This window comes from Sciurus vulgaris (genome assembly GCF_902686455.1).
Source record: "Sciurus vulgaris genome assembly, chromosome: 8".
Taxonomy (NCBI): domain Eukaryota; kingdom Metazoa; phylum Chordata; class Mammalia; order Rodentia; family Sciuridae; genus Sciurus; species Sciurus vulgaris.
Genome location: NC_136468.1, coordinates 55,921,836 through 55,944,320, shown reverse-complemented (window position 1 = coordinate 55,944,320; position 22,485 = coordinate 55,921,836). Strand labels below are relative to the sequence as shown.

The following is a 22,485-nucleotide window of genomic DNA, read 5'->3' as shown; positions in this document are numbered from 1 at the left end:
AACTAAGTGAAGGCCACATTAGTATTTAACCCACTCACTCTTGCAGGAAATAATTAAGTCTAAATGAAGGTTATGCATTCTTCCTTTTGAAAGAAAAAAAACAATTTGAAATTACCCATTAAAAATTAGAGAAATATTAGTAGAAACATCACTGACTTAAGTTTGGTTATAAATAGATTATGAGAAAATTGATTTTTTTCTCTAATAGCTTTATTACATTTTTGTATACAGTATCTATTATAGCCTTAGGGTAATTATTTTAAAGTTTCATGAAAATTTAGCTCCTTTATTTGTAATGACTATCCAAAAAATGTGACTCTTTGCAATTAGCTTATTTGTAATCCCCATCAGTCGTAAGATTATCCTCAATCTCTTTCTGGAAAAGAGAAACTACACCCTTCTCAAGTACTCAGTCAAGATCCAACGGCTCCTTTGGATTCTTACTTGTTACAGCCGTCTGGCCTGTTGTCAGAAGGGCCCACCACAGTGTCCATGAATGTTGCAACGTTGGAAAATCCTGCTGGCAATTCATCCCATTCATCAAATTTGATGCCACTGCCCAAGGAGTAGGTGCCTTCGGCACACTTACTGCATACCTGGTTCTTCATCTCTAGATACTCTCCAGAAGCACAGGAGAAAGCTGGAAGGCAGAAGAAGGCACAACCCATTAGTCATTGGACTTATCCATTAATTTTCTCCCTTTATCCCATCACCAGAATTATTTTTATGAAACTGATCATGTCATATCTTAAGAAAAGCCTTCCAACATCTCCCTTGTCACTATATTCATCGCACAATGTGGTCCCAATTTTACCCAGCTCATGCCTTGTCTCACTCTCTTACAATCAACAATAATGCATATCATTCCCAAATAGTTCATCTTCCTTCTTGCTGTCGTGGTCTTTTCTCCCAGAGACGTTGGTCAACTGACCTTCTCTACCTGGAAAACATTTGTGCCCAACTCAAAAATTGCCCTCTTCATGAAGGACCACTCTTCACCCTACCAGGAAGTCATTGCTGCCCCTCTCCATGCCCCAAAGTACACTCTCCAGAAGACCTCCACTAAAGCACTTGTATCTGAGAGACCACTTAGCAGGGAACATGTGACTTTGAGCATCAGGAAAAAAAAGGGCCATTATTTTTGGATTTCTAGTTGTATCTGGCACATATCACGCCCAAATAAAACATATAGCTAGTGAGAACTAAATATAAAGGGGCTACAGAAGCTAAATATGTAGCTAAACAAGTTATCTCCATTCTGAAGCCTTGAGCCCAGTTTTCAATGTTCTCAGGGCCACCCTGGTCATATCACGCACACCTACTTCTGATATCAAGTTCTCTGTTCACACTGAGAACCACACCTAGAGACGGCAGACATGGGCAATGTAAGAACAGTTGACACAGTTACAGGAAAAAGGCAGTTCTGCTGCTAAGTCATTGTGCATTCAACAAATGCAAATCAATGTCCCTGAAGCTTATGGCTCTGGACAGGGTGGTATTAATGACTCAAACCTAGAAAAGGGTTTTCTAATCCTTTAATCAGGATACCAAAGAAACAAGAACAAAATAAAATGTCCAAATTATCTGATGAAGAGAAACAAATCTCTCAGCAGCGAGTAAAGCAGCAAAGCCTCGTGTTCAGGCAGACTTCTCTTTTAGAATACACTGGAAAACTTAGCCAGAGATAAAAACAAGCTAATTTTGAAAAACTAATTAAAGAATTAGAGCTAAAACCCACATTCATCCACTTACTTATCCACTGAGTTAATATAATGCTTCTCTTCAAAACCTTAATGCTGTACAATGAACTTTTAACATTCAAATCAACATTCCCAAATGAGTAAACCATAGGAAAATAAGGAAAGGTTAGGCAAAGAATATTGAATACCAGCTACAAGGACAAAATTATCCGGGGGTAGAGGATACTACTCTAGGATCAGGTTACACCTCGTCCTAATTTCGTGATCTAGAATGAGTTACTTTACCTCTTTATGCCTTGGTTTCTGTTCCTAAAAAATGAGATAATTATCACAGTAGTTGTCTCATAGGACTATGCTGAGAAAATAAATTAAAGCATAAAGTGGTTAACTTAGTGCCCGACATATAACAAATGTTTACTGCATGCTATTATAATCACTACTAGGACAACCAATAGAGAAATCCAGGTAAGGAATTTTTCTTAATTTAAGTGGTTTATGGGACTTCTAGAAAACTCAGAATCAGATAATATTTCCCTAGTATGATAAATAATATCACAAACCAAGAGCCAACATTACACTAAATCAAGAATCTGCAAACTATAGCCCACAGGCCAAATATAGCCCACTGCCTGTTTATAAAGTCTTAGTGAAACAGAGCCCAACCATTAATTTACATAGTGTCTATGACTCCTTTAATAACACAATGGTAGAGTTGAATAGTTGTAAAGGAAACTGCATCGCCCACCACAAAGTTGAAAATTTTACTTACTGATAAAGTTATCTGGGAAGATAATTCAGCCTGGGTTCAAAACTGACCTTTTAACTTAATTAATTAATAATATTTTATAATAGGTTGTTATAAAGGAGTGTAAAAGCTAAAAAGGAGAAAATTTGTGTTTGAGGATCTAGTCTTTTAAACACAGTGATATTATTTCAGAGTGTTCATATCTCTGTTAAAATCATGAAGAATATCCTAAACTCTTTTGGAAGTACTTCTTAGGCAGAAGGAAAACTGAGAAAAACTTGTACTGAGTTTTTATAATATAATAAGTGCTGCACTTGGTACTTTACAAACAGTAAATTATTGTTATTCTTGCTAATTTTACAAGTTTCTGGCAACATGAAAATAGTAAATACTGAGCCACTGTTCCTAGTGAAAATCAGGGTTAGGTTCCTGATGGCCTCTGGTCACAACGAAAATATTTTATTAAGTCGGGTGTGCTGGCACGCTTCTGTAATCCTTCTGTAATCCCCAAAACTCGGGAGGCTAATACAGGATGATCATAAGTTCAAAGCCAGCCTCAACAACTCAGGAAGATCCAGTACAAAATCTAAAAAATAAAAAGGGTTGGGGATGTAGCTCAGTAGAAAAGCACCCCTGGGTTTAATCCCCAGTATCAAAAAAAAAAAAAAGGATATCTTATTTAATAAATATTGCTGATTTATTAACATTGAATGCATAGACAACAGCCCTACAATTCATGCCTGAACAAGGCTTACAAAATACATATATTTTCTCCAAAAGGCATATGTCAGCCTTCTTCACTTAGGAGAACTAGTCAGTACTTTAGCACTATACTTAGAGGGCTGTTGTAAGTGCCAGAATCACTTAAGTAAACACATAAAATGCTAAAATCATGGCAACTAAATAGACCACAAAGGGATACTTTTTTATCATGAGAGATCAAATAAGAAGTCAGTATCACCTTGTTCAAGGGTGACTCAAATATCATACCACTCTGTTCATGTCTGCAAATGACTGTGAAAACTTTACATGTACTAATTTTAGGGTTATGAATAAATCACCAAGTGGTCTAATTTGCAAATACAAGATCCATGAACAATTAGGGACAACTGTACTTATAACAGACCTGAGAGAGAGGTTTTATGTCCATATACCAGATGAGAAACTAAGCCACAGTATATTAAAATAATCTGATTATAAAGGTACTCAGTTAATAAGCAGCAAAGCCGATAATCAAATCCTGGCCTCTCTGATTCCAAAGTTTGTACCTCAAAAAAAAAAAAAATTTAATTTGAGCAATTAACCAGTTAATGAAAAAAGGGTGAACAAAGTTCAACTGAATTCATGATAATACTTTACATCATTTTTCATTTCCTGTCCTTAAATCTTAAGCAATGTTCAAATGAATTATAAAGCAATAACCATTTCCCATTTTATACTTATTATGGAATTTTTAATGAAGCATAACTAAAGCATGCATTTGAGAAATATTTTAGCAAGTTCCTAACTTCCATAAGTCTAATGACTTTGCCTATGAAAGGAAGACAGTAATAATAACTATCTCAAAGAATTCTGAGAATAAGATACTCCATTTAAAGCATCTGGCAGTGTACCTGTCCTAAAGCACACAAAAAATATTAAAGACAACTATTAGTAATATAATTCTAATACCTACTGAATATGGTTTAGACATCAAAGGATTGAGTTGAGGGGCCTGAGACATACATTTCAAAAAGACCTTGGCCACTGAGTTGATGATATTGAATCTCTTCAGAATAATTGTGTAGTCAATTAGTTAAGTAAGCAGAGGACTTTTAATAAAACAAGGGAACTAAAAATCCTAAAGCTTTTCATATATTAATCATTTGCTTCTCCCCAATATTTGTCCACATGTTCTTTTTAAAATACAGCTGACTCTGTTTCTGTCCACAGCACTGCAGGCTCATTTGACAGTCTCCAACTATGGTCAACTTTTCTTCTTCTGATATCTTCTATCTAAGCCTCAGTAACTTTCTGTTCCAACAATGCTACCTTTGCATTTGGTCTTTAACTGAATTAAAAGGGTTTTAATTATTATTATAATAATCTCAGGGACTACATTCTTCATTCAAACGTTTATAGAGTACAACTCAGGACACTGAATAGGCAGGATGATAGCTATTAAAAGTAGCTGTTAACTGTTGTGGGAATTGACCATGTCGATTTAATCCATTAGTCATATCTAAATACAATTTTTATTATTCAAAAACCTTGAAATACTAGAGCAACTGAACTGAAACAAAGAACAGCAAACCCCAAAGTTCTGATAGGATAACAGAAAGACCTTTGCTTACAGTCATATCCTACTCAACAGTGGGCTCAGTCTGAGATTTCACATTCTTCACGGAAGTTTCTCGGAAGAAGATTTTAAACTCAACCCTTGAAGTCTCACTGCAATCAGGAGGTCCTGTGCTGTACTCACTGTTTTTTGGTTTTTTTTTTTTTCTTTTTTTTTTTCTTGGTTTTATGCCTCTTCTCTTCTGTTATCTATTTCTGCTACTATGAATCCATAAAGGTTCAAATATGCAGGTGTGAGGAATCAGATATATAAAAAAAAAGCATTTGTATTAGTCCGTCACTAAGTAGCAATGTCTTGGGTAATTAATCCACTTAACCCTGTGTCTCCATTCACATGCATTTTATTTAGAACACCCCATCCCTTTCTTCCTAGTAGGAAGGCTTGTTGTGACCCAGCAAGAGACTGTGGAGTCACTGTTTCTGTGGAAAGTAGAGAGTGATATGAAAATCCAAAGCATGAATATGATCATGCATAGACCAGAACAATGTACCAAATAAGTTACTGAAATGAACCATTTATATGCTGATTATCATCTATGATTTATGTCTCACAATAAAGAGCATCTATTTTTAATCACAGGGCCTCTTAGATTTAGCTTTTCTTCCTCCAGAGACCTCATGCTTTGAAAGGCTATGGCTATCAATTACATTTATTCATAATTTGTTCATTTTTGCTATCTTCATTCAATTTTTTTTATTATTAACATGTTTTCTAAACAGTAAACTAAATAATATAAATAAAAGGACTTCTGATTTACTTATTTAATGAGATATTGATGATAGAGTGAACCTATATAATTTTATACAAGTAAATATCTGGGAATCACATTGTATTAATTTATTCAGCAAAATTTCCTGAATACCTACCATTTGGTAGGCAAATACTAGGCACCAAAGAATTTTGGTAAATAAGGTAGTCCCTACTCTCACAGAGCTTCTGTGATAGTCTGGATAGACTCATCTTCTTCAAAAGAGACCAAATTTACATTTCTCTAAGCTTAAAGTCATTGTAAAATCCACCTTATTTCTCAACCTAAGTTAATAGCTAAGTATACAATAATTACATATATTTATGGGGAATGTTAAATCAGTTCCAAAATCAGGAAGAGCCAGTATGTCTATTTTATTTTTATTAAAAATAAGCTTAAAGCCATAGACAGTTTTTGTTTTGACTGTATGAAGAGGTACTCTTGCAACTATTATACTATTACTCTCTACCATTAAAGGCAGTATAAAGAAGGAATATAATGTCTAATTTGTAGGCCTTGAAAATAAATTTGAATTCTAGCACTTATGTAACCACTTAATTATCACTATCAGATAATTAATATTTTGTGTACCTGTCAGGTTTTTTTATCATCATTCTTCTCATAGAACACAAAAAGGAGGAAACTGAACAGGCTTCAGATCTCTTCCTTCCCCAGTGCCCATGATGAGGACAACACCTTATTACTATTTTTTAAGTTCTTATTTGTGAAATTCTTAAGCAGAGAAAAAAATGTTTTATTCCCTATTTTGCAAAATGAAAGTAAGACAGAAGGAAGCCAAAATGCTCATTAAAACAGGCCACTTCTTGCTGATGTTCTCTAATTCACATCAAACCAGTTTTTTGTGGCTTGTGGGACTACTTCTTCCTTTTTACTGGAAAGACTTTTTTTTTTTTAATCCTAAGAAGATATTTTCTTGTCAAAATATACAGGTTGCAAGGAAGGCTGGATCTGCCATATTCAATTTAAGGTTGGATGGAGATAATGGAAGGCACTACTGTAGAAATTCTAATAGTGGCAGACACTGCAATGTTCCCCCAAGAATAAATATTCATGAGCATTAAGAAGCTACGGTAGAGCTGGGCATGGCGGCACATGCCTGTAATCCCAGCAGCTCAGGAAGCTGAGGCAGGAGGAGTTCAAAGCGGGCCTCACCCAAAAGAGGCACTAAGCAACTCAGTGAGACCCTCTCTCTAAATTTAAAAAATACAAAATAGAGCTGAGGGTGTAGCTTAATGGTCCAATTCCCCTGAATTCAATCCCTGGTACCCAAAAAACAAACAAACAAACAACAAACAAACAAAGCAGCTACAGAAGTAATTTATACATTATGGGGTTTTAGGCATGATTTTATTTAAGATAGATAAATCTGTGATACACAATCAAATTCTATCAGAATGATCCAAAAGGACTTTTGGGTTTATGTGATCCAAAGCATCCTGATTCAAATTTTGAGTTTTCTCATCTGTGTGACCTTGAGCACTTTAACTTCTCTGCAGTTTCAGTGGCAGACTCACCAAGAGTCGCCCATGACTCCTCCTGGTACCATGCAGTCCAAAGATTGTACAATTGCTAAGCTGAGAAATTCAAATGAAAAAGAACAACAGTGGAAAAGAACTCTGCCCCAGAGGTCAAAAGACATCAGTTCTATTCCACAGTGCCACTGAGTCACAGGAAGTGACATGCACGAAGTACTGTGCAAACTCAGCAGTAGCACAATTAGATTAACAGAACTTGATTGTTAAAGCTGAATCCTACCAATAATGTTCTGTGATTTTGCATTAAGAACTGGGCATGAAGTTGTAAGCCACAAGGATATAATTTTTAAGTTCTTAGTTATACAGTTCTTTAAGAAAAAATAATTATCACCTCGTTTTACAAAATAAAAATAAGAGAAAGGAGGTACACAAAACAGCACATCAACAAGAACAAATTCTGGCTAACATTTTCTAATTCACCATTCTCTGCAAAGAATATTTTAGCAAAAATAGTGCCTCTACATCTCCGAAAACTGGGCCTCACATCAATGGGTCCTCAGAGTCCTCTCAGGTACAACTGTGTGATTATCATTGCACTTCATATAGAGGACTGAAAAGTCATACAAGCTTCAAAAAATTCACCCCTGGCAGGAAAAGTGATCCATGTTAACATGACATCTCCATTGAACTAGCAGAGCCTCTACAAAAACTTTTCTTCTTTTTATAATCTATGCTAAAGTAGTAGTTTTCATCTTTAAAAGAAAATGAAGAAATACAAATGCATTTTTATTGCAGCTTCTTTTTTTTTCCTTATTAAGTTTATTTTCTCAAGTATTTTGTCACAATAATACGAAGCTGACTAACACAGTCTCCATGCTCCACAGTATACCTATAGCCCATACCCGACAATTCCATGGGCTAATTTCATAGTCTTTGGGAGAAATTCTGGGTAATTTCCATTATATATGGTTTTGTCTTGCCCAAACCTGAAGGAAGATGCCACCTTCCTTATGTACCTTAAAGTAATTGACCTCAATCCTCACAGAAGAGTTCCCTCCCATAGGAAAACTATTTTAAAACATCAGAAATATGACCAATGGATAAATATGATTCTTTTGGCCAGTAGCATTGTGGATTCTTGATGTCAATGCTTGATACAAAAGGAGACAAACCCTGGTTCATTGAGCACAAGATAACACAACGTTTGTAGAAAAAAGAAAACAGTGAAAATCAAGGGAAGAAAACTATTCAGAACACTTGATGAGGTCACGAAGGCCAGCAGAACGATATACCTGTAAGGTCAGTTCTCTCAACTTCAATTCTGCCCAAACACTGTGGTTCTTATCATGCTGAACATTTCCTCTTCCTCAGAAAGTGCCAGTCATCCTCAGCTATCCTGATAGTCTCTCTGACCTCGATTGCAGTTTTAAGAACTCAGTTCTCAAAAAAAAAAAAAAAAAAAAAACACAAGAACTCAGTTCTCTAATCTTTTATAAAACACTTTTTTCAGAGAAACTTCCTCAATCACAGCTCCCATGAAGCATCACAATCAATATAAATCCTGCTTTTGAGCTTTTCCCAACAGTTTTTATCTCATGTCATAATAAGCCCATTCGTGCCAGCTTTTCACCCACCACTGTTGCTAAGCAGATTTAACTTCAACACTTTTCCCACCTGCAACTCACACACTGACATTCCCTATTGAGAAGGCTTGTAAAATAATGAAAGCACACTGTGAATCAAGCAGCAATGACATACCAGGCATGGACTTCCCAAACTAAGCAACTTCTTAAATGTTATTCTCTTTCTGAAAAATGTATCAATAAGAATAAAATCTACAGAAATAATCAATTTCAATGATCCCATAAATATATCTAAGCCTTTCAATGCCATCTGTTAAAAAGCCCATTTACCTATCAGGATATCAGTGTGTGTCACATTTCTGACAAGAGGATAAAGTTAAGAGAGCACAGACACCTTCAGAAGGGCACGAAGCCTTGTTCAACATGCACTGTATTCCAAAGAGGCAGTGCCCTGGGGTCAAGATGCACCCAAGACACTCTTCCACCTGTTTTCATATCTCACCTATCACCAAAATATGTGGCTCTAGGCTATATTTCAGTTCCTCGTCGGTTTTGCTTTGTTTTAAGGAGGTAATAAAAATATTTACTTGCATCATCAAATTACAGAACTTGTTTCAGTGTTCACCACAAAGATACTCACAGAATTAACACATATTGTCCAAAAAGTATGACTCAACCCTAAATCCAGACACAATATTGCACATGAACCCATTAGGGCAGCTTTCCAAGGTTATTCAGTTGGTAACTGATGAGTTTGAATTTCAAACTTATATCTGCATTACTGTGAGGTCGTCTTGACTCTCTGAGCATCCCTCCCTCCTTGGTGAGATCACCCTTGATAACATAAATCCATCAGGCATTTCACCCCTACACTGCAATTAATTTATTGTTCCCTTATTGAAATGAAAGGTCCTGAAAGTCAGGACTTTTTTCATTTATTTTTGGATCTGTCTTGTCAAAAACAGAAAATATTCAATAAATGTGCATTCAGTGAATGAAATAAAGCTCAATAAATGACTGGAATATTTTCCTCAGGTACAAACGATTCAGCTGCAGAACTGTACTTTAAGCCCAGGTGCATACCATATCTGACTACAAACTGTGGGTAGTTGTCAACTGAACAAAAGTGCAAAAATGCTGCCTCTAGAACTCAAAGAAACTACATGAAATTAATTAAATTATAGTATAAGTAACAATACAAAAAATTACTAGATTAGTCAGGCAGGTATGTTTCTTTTATCTTTAAAATTTTTATTGGATAATGACAAATTATAATTGCATATTAAGTGGGGTATACAAAGTGAGGCTAAGATACATGTGTACAACATGGATGACTGAATCAAGCTTATCAACATACCATTCTAAATATTTATCATTTACTCATCCTGACTAACTGAAATATTGTGTCCTTTGACCAACATCTCCCAGCTTCTGATAACCACCATTCTACTACCTGATTTTCTACAAGTTCAGTTTTAGATTCCACAAATAAATGATCACATGTTATATTTGTCTTTCTGTGCCTGACTTGTTTCACCTAATCCAATGATTTCCAGGTTCATCCATGTTGTTGCAAATGATGTAATTCTCTTTTTCAAGGCTGAATATATTTAATTGTGCATATATGCCACATTTTTATGTTTGATAGTTGATAGACACTTAAATTTCTTCCATAATTTGACTAATGATACAATAAATTATTGATACAATAAATATGAATAATGATACAATAAAGATAGTAGACCAGTTATCTCTTCAACATACTATTTCTAATCCTTTGGGTAGATACCCAGATGTGGATTGCTGGATTACATGGTACTTCTATGTTCAGTTTATTGAGGAACCTCCATACTATTTTCCATAATGGCTATATTAATTTACATTCCCACCATCAGTATACAAGTGTTCTCTTTTCTCCACATCTTCGTCAATACTTGTTATCTTTCATCTTTCTGATAATAGCCTTTCAAACACGTGAAGTGATATCTCACTGTGATTTTAATTTAAATTTCCCTAATGATAGCTAATGGTCAACATTTTTCATATACCTGTTGATCTTCTTTGGAGAAATGTCTATTCAGGTCTTTTGTCAATACTTTTATTTGTGGTATTTGTGTTCCTGCTATTGAGTTGTTTGGGTTCCTTATGTATTTGAATATTAATCCCTTATCAGCCTAAAAATATTTTCTTCCACTCTGCAAGATGCCTCTTCACTCTGTTGTTTCCTGTACTGTGCAGTTTTTTCATTTGTTATAATTCCATTTAACTTTTTTTGGTTTTGTTAACTGAGATTCTGAGGTTGAATGTGAAAAACCAGTGCCAGACCAATATTATATGGTTTCCCCCTATGTTCTTCTAGTACTTTTAGTTTAAGGTCATAAGTTTAATAAGTTTTTAGTCTATTTTGAGTTGATTTTTGTGTATGGTATGAGATAAGGGTCCAATTTCATCCTTGTGCATGTGGATATCTAGTTTTTCCAGCACCCTTAAATGACTAGGTTGTTCTTTTCCCATTGTGCATTTTTGGCTCCTTTGTCAAAAATCGATTGACCACAAATGCATGCATCCATTTCTGGATTTTTAAATTCAGTTCCTTTGGTCAATTTGTCTATTTTGAAAGCATATATTTTTAAATCAGTGTTTTCAAAAAATAATATTCTTCAGAAATTAGTGTGAGGGATCCTAATACACATTAGAAAAAGGAGTCTATAATTGGGCTGGAGCTGTAGATCAGTGGTAGGCTTACGTAACGTATGCAAGATCCTGAGTTCTATCCACTGAACCCCCCCCCAAAAAAAAAAAAAAAACGAAAAAAAGTCATCTGTCCTCCGATCAAATACATTGGGAAATGAATAAAGTAGTATGCACTTAAAACACATAGGAATATTCTATAAATGTTTATTAAGTTCTTAAAGACTTCCTATGAAAATGTGCACTCTATTAGGGGAACACAGTATTCAAGATTTCCCACATGATTCAGTACTTTACCAAAGAAAATCCTGACACACATTTCTGGTTTACATGAAGCATTATTTGGGATTAGTATCCCAGGGAGCAGATTAGGAGAATGACATGCATCTGCCATTCAGTGCCAATGTGCCAATACAACAAATTATGTATTGAATCATGGGGGAAAACATCTACACTTGAAAGAGCTATAACTCTAAGTAATGTATTTTTAAAAATCTCACCGGTAAACCAAAATCAACTCTCTTATCATGGGAAGATTTCTCTTCCATTTACTTCCAAACTCAAATGACAAGCTATTGACTCAAACTGCCACCATTACTCTGCTTACTCCTTAAAAACAAAAACAAACAAACGAAACCCATTTCACTGAGATATGACTGACACAGAACTTGATGCATATATTCAATATATACAATTTGATGAGTTATACACCTATGGAAGCATCACCACAATCTATGCCATAATCTACTAATCTCTTCCAAAGTCTTTCTCTCGCTCTGTATTTATTCTTCTTTTTGTATGAAAGAACAGTTAAATGTAAAATCTACCTTAACAAATTCTTAGAATTGTTACCTAAGAACAATGCTGTACAGCAGATCTCTAGGACTCACTCATCTTGTATAATTAAAGCACTGTAGCCTTTGACTATCACCTACCTATCTTCCCCTTTCCCCAGCCCCTGAAAATCATCATTTGACTCCATGCTTCCTTAAGTTTGACTATTCAGACTCATCACATAGGTGGCATTATACAATGTTCGTCTTTCTATATCTGGCTTATTTATCATAATGCCTTCCATGTTTATCCATGTTGTCACAAATAGCAAGATTTCTTCCTAAAGGTTAAATAGTATTCCACTGTATGTGTACACCACATTTTCTTTATCCTTTCATTTCTCAATGGACATTTAGGTTGTTTCCATATCATGGTTATCATAATACTGCAATGAATATGTGAATGCAGATACCCCTTCTATATCCTGATTTTAATCCCATTGAATATAACCAGCAGTGGGACTTCTAGATCTTTTGGTACTTTTAATTTTTTCAGGAACCTGAATTCTGTTTTCTGTAATGGTTGCACCCATTTACATTCCCTTTTGCATATAAGGGTTCATTTTTCTCCATATCCTGGTGAATATTTGTTACTTTTTTTTATATCATATCCATTCTAATAAGGGGAAGGTGATATTTCATTACAGTCTTGATTTAAATTTCCTTGATGACTAATATGTGTTACGTACCTTTTCACATATCCGATAGCCATTTGTATGTCTTTTTTATTTTAAACCAGAGGCACTTCACCACTGAGTTATATCCCCAGCCTTTTTTATTTTTTGAGACATGGTCTCCTTAAGTTGCTAAGGGCCTCATTAAGTTGCCCAAGATGGCCTTGAACTTGTGATCCTCTTGCCTCAGCCTCCCAAGTCACAGGGATTACAGGCATGTGTCACCATACCTGGCATATGTCTTCTTTGAAGAAACATCTATTTAGTTCTTTTGACCATTTTTAAATGGTGTTATTTGTCTTTTTGCTATTAACTTAGAGAGTTCCATATATTTTGGACATTAAGCCTTTATCAGATATCTAGTTCACAAATATTTTCTCCTATTCCATGGGCTGCCTTTTACTTTCATTATTTCTTTTTCTGTGCAGAAACACTTAACTTTGATGAATTCCAATGGTCAATTTTGGTTTTCTTGCCTGAGTTTTTGGGTCAACTCCAAAAAAATCATTGCCCAGATTAATGTTGTTTATTTTCCCCCTGTGTTCTTCTAGTAGTTTTATAGTTTCCAATCTTACATTTAAATCTGTAATACATCTTGGGTTGACTTTTGTTGATGGTAGAGGATAAGGGTCTAATTTCATCCTTTTGTAGGCAGATACCTGATTTTCTTGGAATCATTCCTGGAAGAGACTATCCTCTCCCCATTGTGCATCTCTTACACTCTGGAAGACTAGTTACTATATATGCATGGGTTTATTTCTGGGCTCTGTAATCTGTTCCATCTATTTATATGCCAATACATGCTGTTTTTATTAGTGTAGCTACATAATATATTTTACTATTAGAAAATGTGGAATCTCTAGTTTTGTTTTGTTTTTTTGTTTTGTGGGGGTTTGCTCAAAATTGTTTTGGCTACTCAGGATATCCTGGGTTCCATATGAACCTTACAGTATTATTCTATTTCTGTTTTAAAAACATTATGCTCAGATTTTGATAGGAATTCCATGGAATAAATCTTTTGGGTTATATGGACATTTTAACAATAACAATTACTCCATTCCATGAGCATGGACTCTTTCCATATTCATGTGTCTGCCTTAATTTTTTTCATTGGTATTTTTAGCTTTCAGTGTACAAGTCTGTTATCTCCTTCATAAGGTTTATTCCTACCTTATTACTTTTGGCATTTTTGGAAATTGGATTGTTTTCTCAATTTCCTCTTTGGATAATTCATTATTAGTGTATAGAAATAAAACTAATTTTTGTATGTTGATTTTGTATCCTACAAGATTGCTTAGTTCATTTACTAGTTCTAACAACTTTCTGAATATGGAATCTTTAAAGTTTTCTACATATAAGGTCATGTCATCTTCAAATAGATGTCTTTACTTCTTCCTTTCCATTTTAGATGTCTTATATTTTTTCTTCTTGCCCAATTGTTCTAGCTAGGACTTCTATTATGATGTTGAATAAATGTGTCAAAACTAAGTATTCTTGCCTTATTCCAGATCTTTAAAAAAAAGTTTTGTTTTTTTACAACCAAGTATAATGTTAGCTGGGGACCTGTTATATATAGCCTTCATCATGTTGAGGTTAAGTTCTTTCTATAACCAATTATCTAAAGTTTGTATCACAACAAGTGTTAATTTTTTTTAAAAAATCAATACTGTATCTATTGTGATAAACACGATTTTTTTATTCTTTGTTAAGTTAATGTCATGCATCACATTGATTGAGTTGCATGTGTTACCATCCTTGAATTCTAAGGATAAATCCTACTTGGTCATTGTGTATCATTCTTTTAATGTGCCACTTAATTCCATTTTCTGTTATTTCCTTCCTTCTGCCAGCTTTGGGTTTCATAGTTTGCTTTCCTTTTTCTAGTTCCTTGATGTATAATATTAGGCTGTTGGAGCTCTTTCTTCTTTTTTAATGTAGGCATTGGCTGCCATAAAATTCTCTAGAACTGCTTTTGCTGCATCACATAACTTTTTAAAATATTGTATTTCTGTTTTTGTTTGTTTTCATACATTCTCTAATTTCCATTGGATTTCTTATTTGACCCCAGTAGTTTTTTAGGAGTATGTAGTTTAATTACCATGTATTTCTGAATTTTCCAATTTTCCTTCTATGTACAGACTAATTGTAAAAATGTAAGCAATTACAAATCAGTCTGTTGCAAAATCAATACTGTATTAGCATAAATATAATTCCAAGTTAAAAAATGTGAACCTGATCAATTACAGATAGCAATCAGCATTAAGCCACAATGGTGCTTCAGTTAACTTCAGCAGACGCTGGTGTATCAAACATATTTTTCCTACAAGGACCTTAGAAAAATAAAAATTTCTGAATGGATCATCATTGCTTTTTCTTATTTTATAAGGACAGCCATATTTTTATATAAGAAGTTATGAAGTAATATGTTAAGATGCTAATTTCACCAAGATTATTTTCTTGTCAAATAAAATCATATTTCTGGCTAGAAACTTCCCTTCTAGTTATTTTAATGAATAATTCAACCATCAAAAGCAAATATATGTTTCTTTGAAATGACTGTTAAGCCCTGACCTTCATTTTCTCCTAGAGAAATAACATTAAAAGTCACTGTTGCATTATTTGCTATAGAAACCTGGATTACCATTTGAAGATATTAGCTTGCATTTGTACATTTGGATAGGAATCTGCTATCCAGTCATGATTGTGTCACATACATCCACATTATGCTTTGTTTCAAAGGCAGAGAGCTCCTTGGCAAAGCACTTGGCTCCCTAGCTTCACAGATCAGCTTCCTCTCTTAGATCCAAGTGAGACTCAGACTACATGTTCTCACTTGGCTATACTTCTCACTGCTGTATTTGTCCAAAACAGCCCTGGACACAGCTCCACAGACATCATAGACATCAGCAAAGTTCTTGACCACTTTCTTATAGATGAGGAGTTCAGTGTCTTCAGATGGCCAGCGGTGTTCTCACTCGGGCATTTCCTCTACGTTTCATTCTACGTGTCCATATAGAATGTTCATACCTGAGTGACACTGTCATTAGCACTGCCAAAGTACAGAACATCTGCAGAACCCTGTTGTTCTGGAACATTAAGCTATTCAGGGAGTAATCTGGAGCAGCACCCTGATGGTTGTGCATGCATAGGGGCCCATCACAATCATAGGTGGCCACTCGAGCACAGAAGGGATAGTTCATGGGTATCCAAAGATATATGGATTCCAGGTGGTACAGGTGAATGGCAAGATAGGAAAAGGTGTCCCTGCAGCATTTTGTAAGGACTGGGCAGTATGTTGCTTATACAAAGTCCATCTGTTCAACCTCAGTAATTAACTGGATTCTAGTTTAAGACCAATTTACTAACTGGGATAAAAGGATTGTGAAGCCAAACCTTAGTGACATCAAATGGATCAAATGGAAAAGTTTCTGCCTGATCAAACAAATGACCAAGATGGAAAAAGTTCAGGAGGAGGAACTGTACAGTAGTGGCATTAGAAAGATCCTGGAGGCCAGAGCCAGCATATTCCTAGGAAAGTCTTGCTGCATCTTTAACAGGAAGGTTTTTTGATGCCACTGTCAGTCATACTGGAATTTATAATAAAGTGCCTCTTCATTTGCATTAACCAGCTTGAGAGTATGTGATCCATATCCACTCATGTACTGAAGTCCATTAATCCCTGATCAATGAACAAGAAAGAAACATGATCACAGACACAGGAAGTAGGTTCCAGAAGTCCCAGACATGTCCATGTCCAGATCTTCAGGTATATTTGAAGATTTCCATTTCACTTATGGTTAATTGATAGAAATAATATGACATCCCTGACGAAGAAATGGGAGTATTATTTTCAACAAGATCCAACTTACCATCTTCTGTGTAAAATTTCACTGCAAACCCACAAGGGTCATGAACCCAATTCTCCAAGAACATTGGAGAATCAAACCGTAGTGACAGTCCTCTTTCAAACATGCACAAATGCCTTTGCCCCAGAGTATCTGGTGATATCATGCATGAGCTCAAAGCAGCCAAAGGCCCCTGCTCTTTTAGCATCCATGACTTTCTCAGGAATTCTCTCGTGGTCAAAGTGAGCCATTTCATCAGTGAAAATCACATCCTGAATAAGAGGAGGCCCTTGAGGCCCTGCTGTAAGAACGTTAAGCCTGTCTTCTATTGGAGTCAAGACTTCGGGTTTCTACATGACCTCTGCTCCTTCCAGAGTTTCACTGGATCACTGGAGAGAGTCTATCCATCTGCCAGATTCTGTCTGTCATGACAGATGCTTGATTGGCACTACAGACCATTGCAGGTGGCCTTGGTTCATGTGGCTCCCTTCCTTTTGTTACTTATTTCTAGTTTCATTCCATTGTAGTCAGAAAAGATACTTGAAAGAATTTTAATCTTCTTAAATTTGTTGAGATTTGTTTTGTAGCCTGGCATGTGATTTATCTGAAGAATGTTCCACATGTGCTTGAGAAGAAAGTATATTCCTTTGAAGTAGGGTAGAATGTTCTGTATGTATCTGTTAGATTTTTTCTATAGGACTGTTCAGATCTGCTATTTCTTCATTGACTTTTCCATCTAGATGATCTTTCATTTATTATAAGTGGGATACTGAATTTTTCTACTATTATTGTATTGCTGTCTATTTCTCCCTTAAGATCTATCAGTACTTCCTTTATATATTTAGGTGCTCTGATGTTGGGTATATTTATAATTGTTCTATCTTCCTGTTTAATTGGCACTTTTATCCTTAATGATCTTACTTGTCTCTTATAACAATTTTTTAATTAAAGCCTATTTTTCTGATATTACTATATTTATGTCTTATGGATCATTAAATATGGGTTGTAACAATAGATTGGAGGGAAATTAAAGAGAAAAAAATCTATATCTAAAGTTTTATTTAACTAATATGAATATAGCACTTAAGAAAACTAAATATAGAAGCTTACAACTAAAGATTAGACTATAAACATATAAATATGAACTTATGTAAAAATAATATCTCATTAAAACCACATTAATTCGCTAGATTTTATTAGAAATACAAAAGTAATTCAAACACATATACTACATATTATATACATATACATGCACAGATATATCCATATCCACTCACATGTATATTTGATAATAATGATTATTTTAAATGTATTATTGATTTACATATTATGAATTCTGAAGTACAGGATTAAACAACATCCACAAAACTATGACTCATTTGATGCTTACACACCAAGAGGAATTATATAAATTGTCATTATCAATTAGAAATGATGTGTTAGGGTTATAACTGATATCTAAGACTCAGAAATATTTGAAAGGGTAAGCAATAAATGGCATATATCCCCCCTACAAATTTGAGAATATGAAAGAGATATATCATGTTTATTTCTCTCGGTGTTTCAGACTTGTCTGAAAACACATAAAGGAGTTCTCACCACATGTCATCTCCAAGGAGAGCCAGGTCTTTACTTCTAAGATTTAGTTTGAGGCCAAAGGGCTGTGTTTCCAAAGAAAGATTAAAAGAAAACCTCACCCAGAAAACCACTCCAGGAGGACCATTCTTTTTTGATGATCTAAGAACATCAAAGGAAACCCTAGAAGGTCAAGAAAAGATGTTAGAAATGCCTGTGCTTCCAGGATAAAAGAGGAAAGTGACCCAAGAGTAGAGAAGCCATGGGGTTAAAACCAGAGTTGTATTCTCTTATTCTGCAATTATTACAAAGTGTTGTGACTCAGGAATTACATGTTACCCACAAGATCCCAAAGGTGGGTGATAGCCATAGACTTGGGAGAAGCAGTAACGTTCCCAGGGCTAAGCTTGAGAGGAGGACAGACTGGAGGTCATTTCAGGGGCAGCAGTATGAGACTGGTGAGTTTTCCACAGCAGAAGGGACAGGAAGGTAATAGGGACCAGTGAATATAAATAATGAAGGCTTTCCATGCCTCTGCCTGAGTTCTGTAAGCTTCAGACACAGGTTTCCAGCCCAACAAAAACTGACATCTGACTTCTCATTACCTTCACTCAGACAAGTCTTTCAGCTATAATACCCTGTATTCTATCAGATCGTAATGGAATAAAATTAGAAATCAACAATAAAATAAAAAATAGAAGCCACTCTAACACATGGAGACTAAATAATAGACTACTGAATGATATATGGATAGTTGAAGAAATCAAGGATGAAATTAAAAAAATACTTAGAGGTAAATGAGAACACCAATATAACCTATCAAAATCTCTGGGACTCTATGAAGGCAGTACTCAGAGGAAAGTTTATTGCATTGAGCTCATTTACTAAAAGAATAAAAAGTCATCAAATGAATGACCTAACATTATATCTCCAAGCTCTAGAAAAAGAACAAATCAACACCAAAAACAGTGGAAGATGGGAAATAATTAAAATCAGAGTTGAAATTAATGAAATTGAAACAAAAGCAACAACTGAAAAAATTGACAGAACAAAAAGATGGTTCTTTGAAAAGTATCAATAACATTGATAACCCCCTAGCCATGCTAACAAAGAGAAAAAGAGAAAAAACTCAAATTACTAAAATACGTGACGAAGAAGGAAATCACAACCGACATGACTGAAATTCAGAAGTAATTAGAAAGTATTTTGAAAAATTTATACTCCAATAAAATAGAAAATATTGAAGACACAAAACAATTTCTAGAGACATATGACCTACCCAAACTGAATCAGGAGGTCATACATGATTTAGACAGAACAATTTCAAGTACTGATATAGAAAACACCATCAAAAGCCCACCAATCAAGAAAAGCCAGGATCAAACACATTCTCAGCCAAGTTCTAGAAGACCTTCAAAGAAGAATTAACACTAATACTACTCAAAGTATTCCATGAAACAGAAAAGGAGGGAACCTTTCCAAACACATTCTGTGAGGCTAATATCATCCTGATGCCAAAACCAGACAAAGACACATCAAGGAAAGAAAACTTCAGACCAATATCCTTGATGAACATAGATGCAAAAATTCTCAATAAACTCTGGCAAATTGCATACAAAAATATATTTAAAAGATAGTGCACCATAATTAAGTGAGGTTCATCCCAGGGATGCAGGGTTGGTTCAACATAAGGAAATCAATAAACGTAATTCATTACATCAGACAAACAAACAAAACCCATTGATCATCTCAATAGGTGCAGAAAAAGCATTTGACAAAATACAGCACCCCTTCATGTTCAAAACACTAGAAAAACTAGGGATAGATAGTTGGAACATACCTCAACATCATAAAAGCTATATATGCTAAACCCAAGCCCAACATAATTCTAAATGGAGAAAAATTGAAAGCATTCCCTCTAAAAACTGGAACAAGACAAGGATATCTTCTTTCATCATTTTTATTTAATGTTGTCCTTGAAGCTTAACCAGAGCAATTAGACAGATGAAAGAAATTAAAGGGATACAAATAGGTAAAGAAGAACTCAAACTATCATTATTTTTACATGACTTAAAAAATATATATATATATATATAATATAGCTTGCTCATCAATTTTCTGAAAAAAAATTACAACTGCTAAATGAATATTCCTATAACCTCCTCCCCCAGGAAAGGCCTCCAATACTGCCTTTTTTTACAAAAGAGGAAAAGAGTATGCACATACATTTTGAAATTGTGGGTTTAAGTTTATTTTAGGGGCACTGGGATCTAGGGAAATCATGTCCTACACAACCACTGGCTTAAATATTCTTTACTTACTTGAAGTTGTCATGTTCTACTTTTTAATTTTCCTTTTTCAGTACAAGCCAAATGCTGAGCCTACCAAGAGAGCTTTATGTCCCCATATGAGGACCTGGAAGCACCTCTAGGCTGCCATCTTCAAGTGGCAGGTTAGTTCAATGGGTAAGAGACAGGCTCTGGAATCAGACATGCCTATACTTGAAGAGAAGATCTGATACAGCCAGGCAATATGAACCAAGGAAAGTTATGTAACTATCCTGAGTCTGGGTTTTCTCATCAGAAAAATGGAAACACTGTTCCAGGCTGGGTATCCCTAATCTGAAAACCCAAACTGCTCCAAAATCTGAAATTCTGGGGATCAACATCACACCACAAACAGAATGTTTTATATCATGCAACTGTTTTGTGTACCAAATTCTCTAAAATATTGCATAAAATTACATTCAGGCTATGTGTATAAGGTTTATATGGAACATAAATTAATTCTGTGTTTAGACTTGGTTCCCTTCCCCAAGATATTTTATTATGCATATGCAAATATTCTAAAAATCAGAAAAAAATCTGAAATCCAAAACACTTCTGATCCCAAGTATTTCACATAAAGGATAGTCAACCTGTAGTAGCTACCTCAGAGGTCAGCTGTAAGGATACAATGGAATAATGACACACAACTCCAAGCACAATATTTGGCACATAATCACAATTTGAAAAATGGTAGTTATTATTAGCAATAGAAAATCTAAGCCATTGAAGAAATATTCAGTTATTACTACCCTACCATCCGCAGCCTAACACTAATGATTGGTAACATGGTAAATGACATGTTTGACATTACAAATTAATTGTGCTTCTAAGTTAATTAGAGCAATTAATTTTAAGCTTTAAAATAATTTTCCTTTACCATAACAAGGAAAAAGTCACACACCTAAGGTCAGATTAAAACTAACACATACAGGAATATTTGGAAATTCTGATTTCAGACAAAATACAAGGATAAAAAATGTCCCAACCATCACAAAAGTATTGTTGTTTTTAAAATAAGTATAATTTTTAATATAAGTAATAATTTAAAGTAACATGATTACTAGTTGGAGTTTTTAGAAAAGTTCTTACTGGAGGGTCAAATTCAAAATAATCTATGGAATATTATAGTAAATAAGGAGCAAAAATGTCTCAGGCATTGTTCAATTGGTTATGATTCCTATTCAGGTATTAATTCTCTAACAGAATTTTGAACCTCTGACAAATACACTTAATCAATGGTGTACTGCTAAATATTTAAAATGTGATACCCAGGTGTGAAGCATTCACCAAATTCTATGATATAAAATCTTCCACCATGGCCAATTTCAAACTGACGACCAGCTTTCCACAGTCAGCAGTAGAAAGAACCACCAAATCACATAGATATGGAGTAAGTAAGTACTCATGATGTTTAGGTAGTCTGCTGGAACTGGGTTGTTTACAAGGAAACCAAGAAAAAGCAAAAAGTACAGATAAATACCATACAGATGTTCTAGGAAAGTAACCAAAGTCAATTTACAATAAACTGACTACAAGGTATTACTCAGGCTCTGTTTCTCTTTTACCCACAATCCTCCTCCCTGAGAACTGATCTCTCCTCTGCACAGGGGGCTCCCTAGACGCTAGGCTTTCTTCCCTTTCTTCTCTTCTAACCCTCCTGTCTCTTCGGACACTCGCTAAACATCATGGGCATTTGAGGGTGATCCTCAGGTTCTCTTTGTATTTATTTAACATCATTCACCAAGAAATAATTGTATTTTCCTCAGAGAACTATTGCAGACAGTGCAGGGCACTCCCCACTTAAGCTTAAGCTCCCCCAGCTAATAACAGAGGAACAAGGAAGAATTAGTTTTCCATTTAGAAACAGACAGTCTAAACTTTAGGAATACCATCTGGAAGACTGAAGGAAAAATCTAAATCCATCATACTT

The 22,485-nt window shown here is 34.9% G+C and overlaps 1 protein-coding gene across 2 annotated transcripts in view; it reads right to left on the bottom strand.

Annotated features, from left to right (window-relative positions):
• ELAPOR2 (endosome-lysosome associated apoptosis and autophagy regulator family member 2) overlaps window positions 1-22,485 on the bottom strand; it is a 169,043-nt gene that overhangs the window by 70,283 nt on the left and 76,275 nt on the right. Inside the window, exon 3 of one of the 2 annotated variants that reach the window (XM_079151662.1) lies at window positions 445-640. In XM_079151662.1, the coding sequence (XP_079007788.1) occupies window positions 445-640 (196 nt within the window). The remainder of the gene's footprint in view (window positions 1-444; window positions 641-22,485) is intronic. The other variant, XM_079151663.1, reaches the window with a different exon arrangement.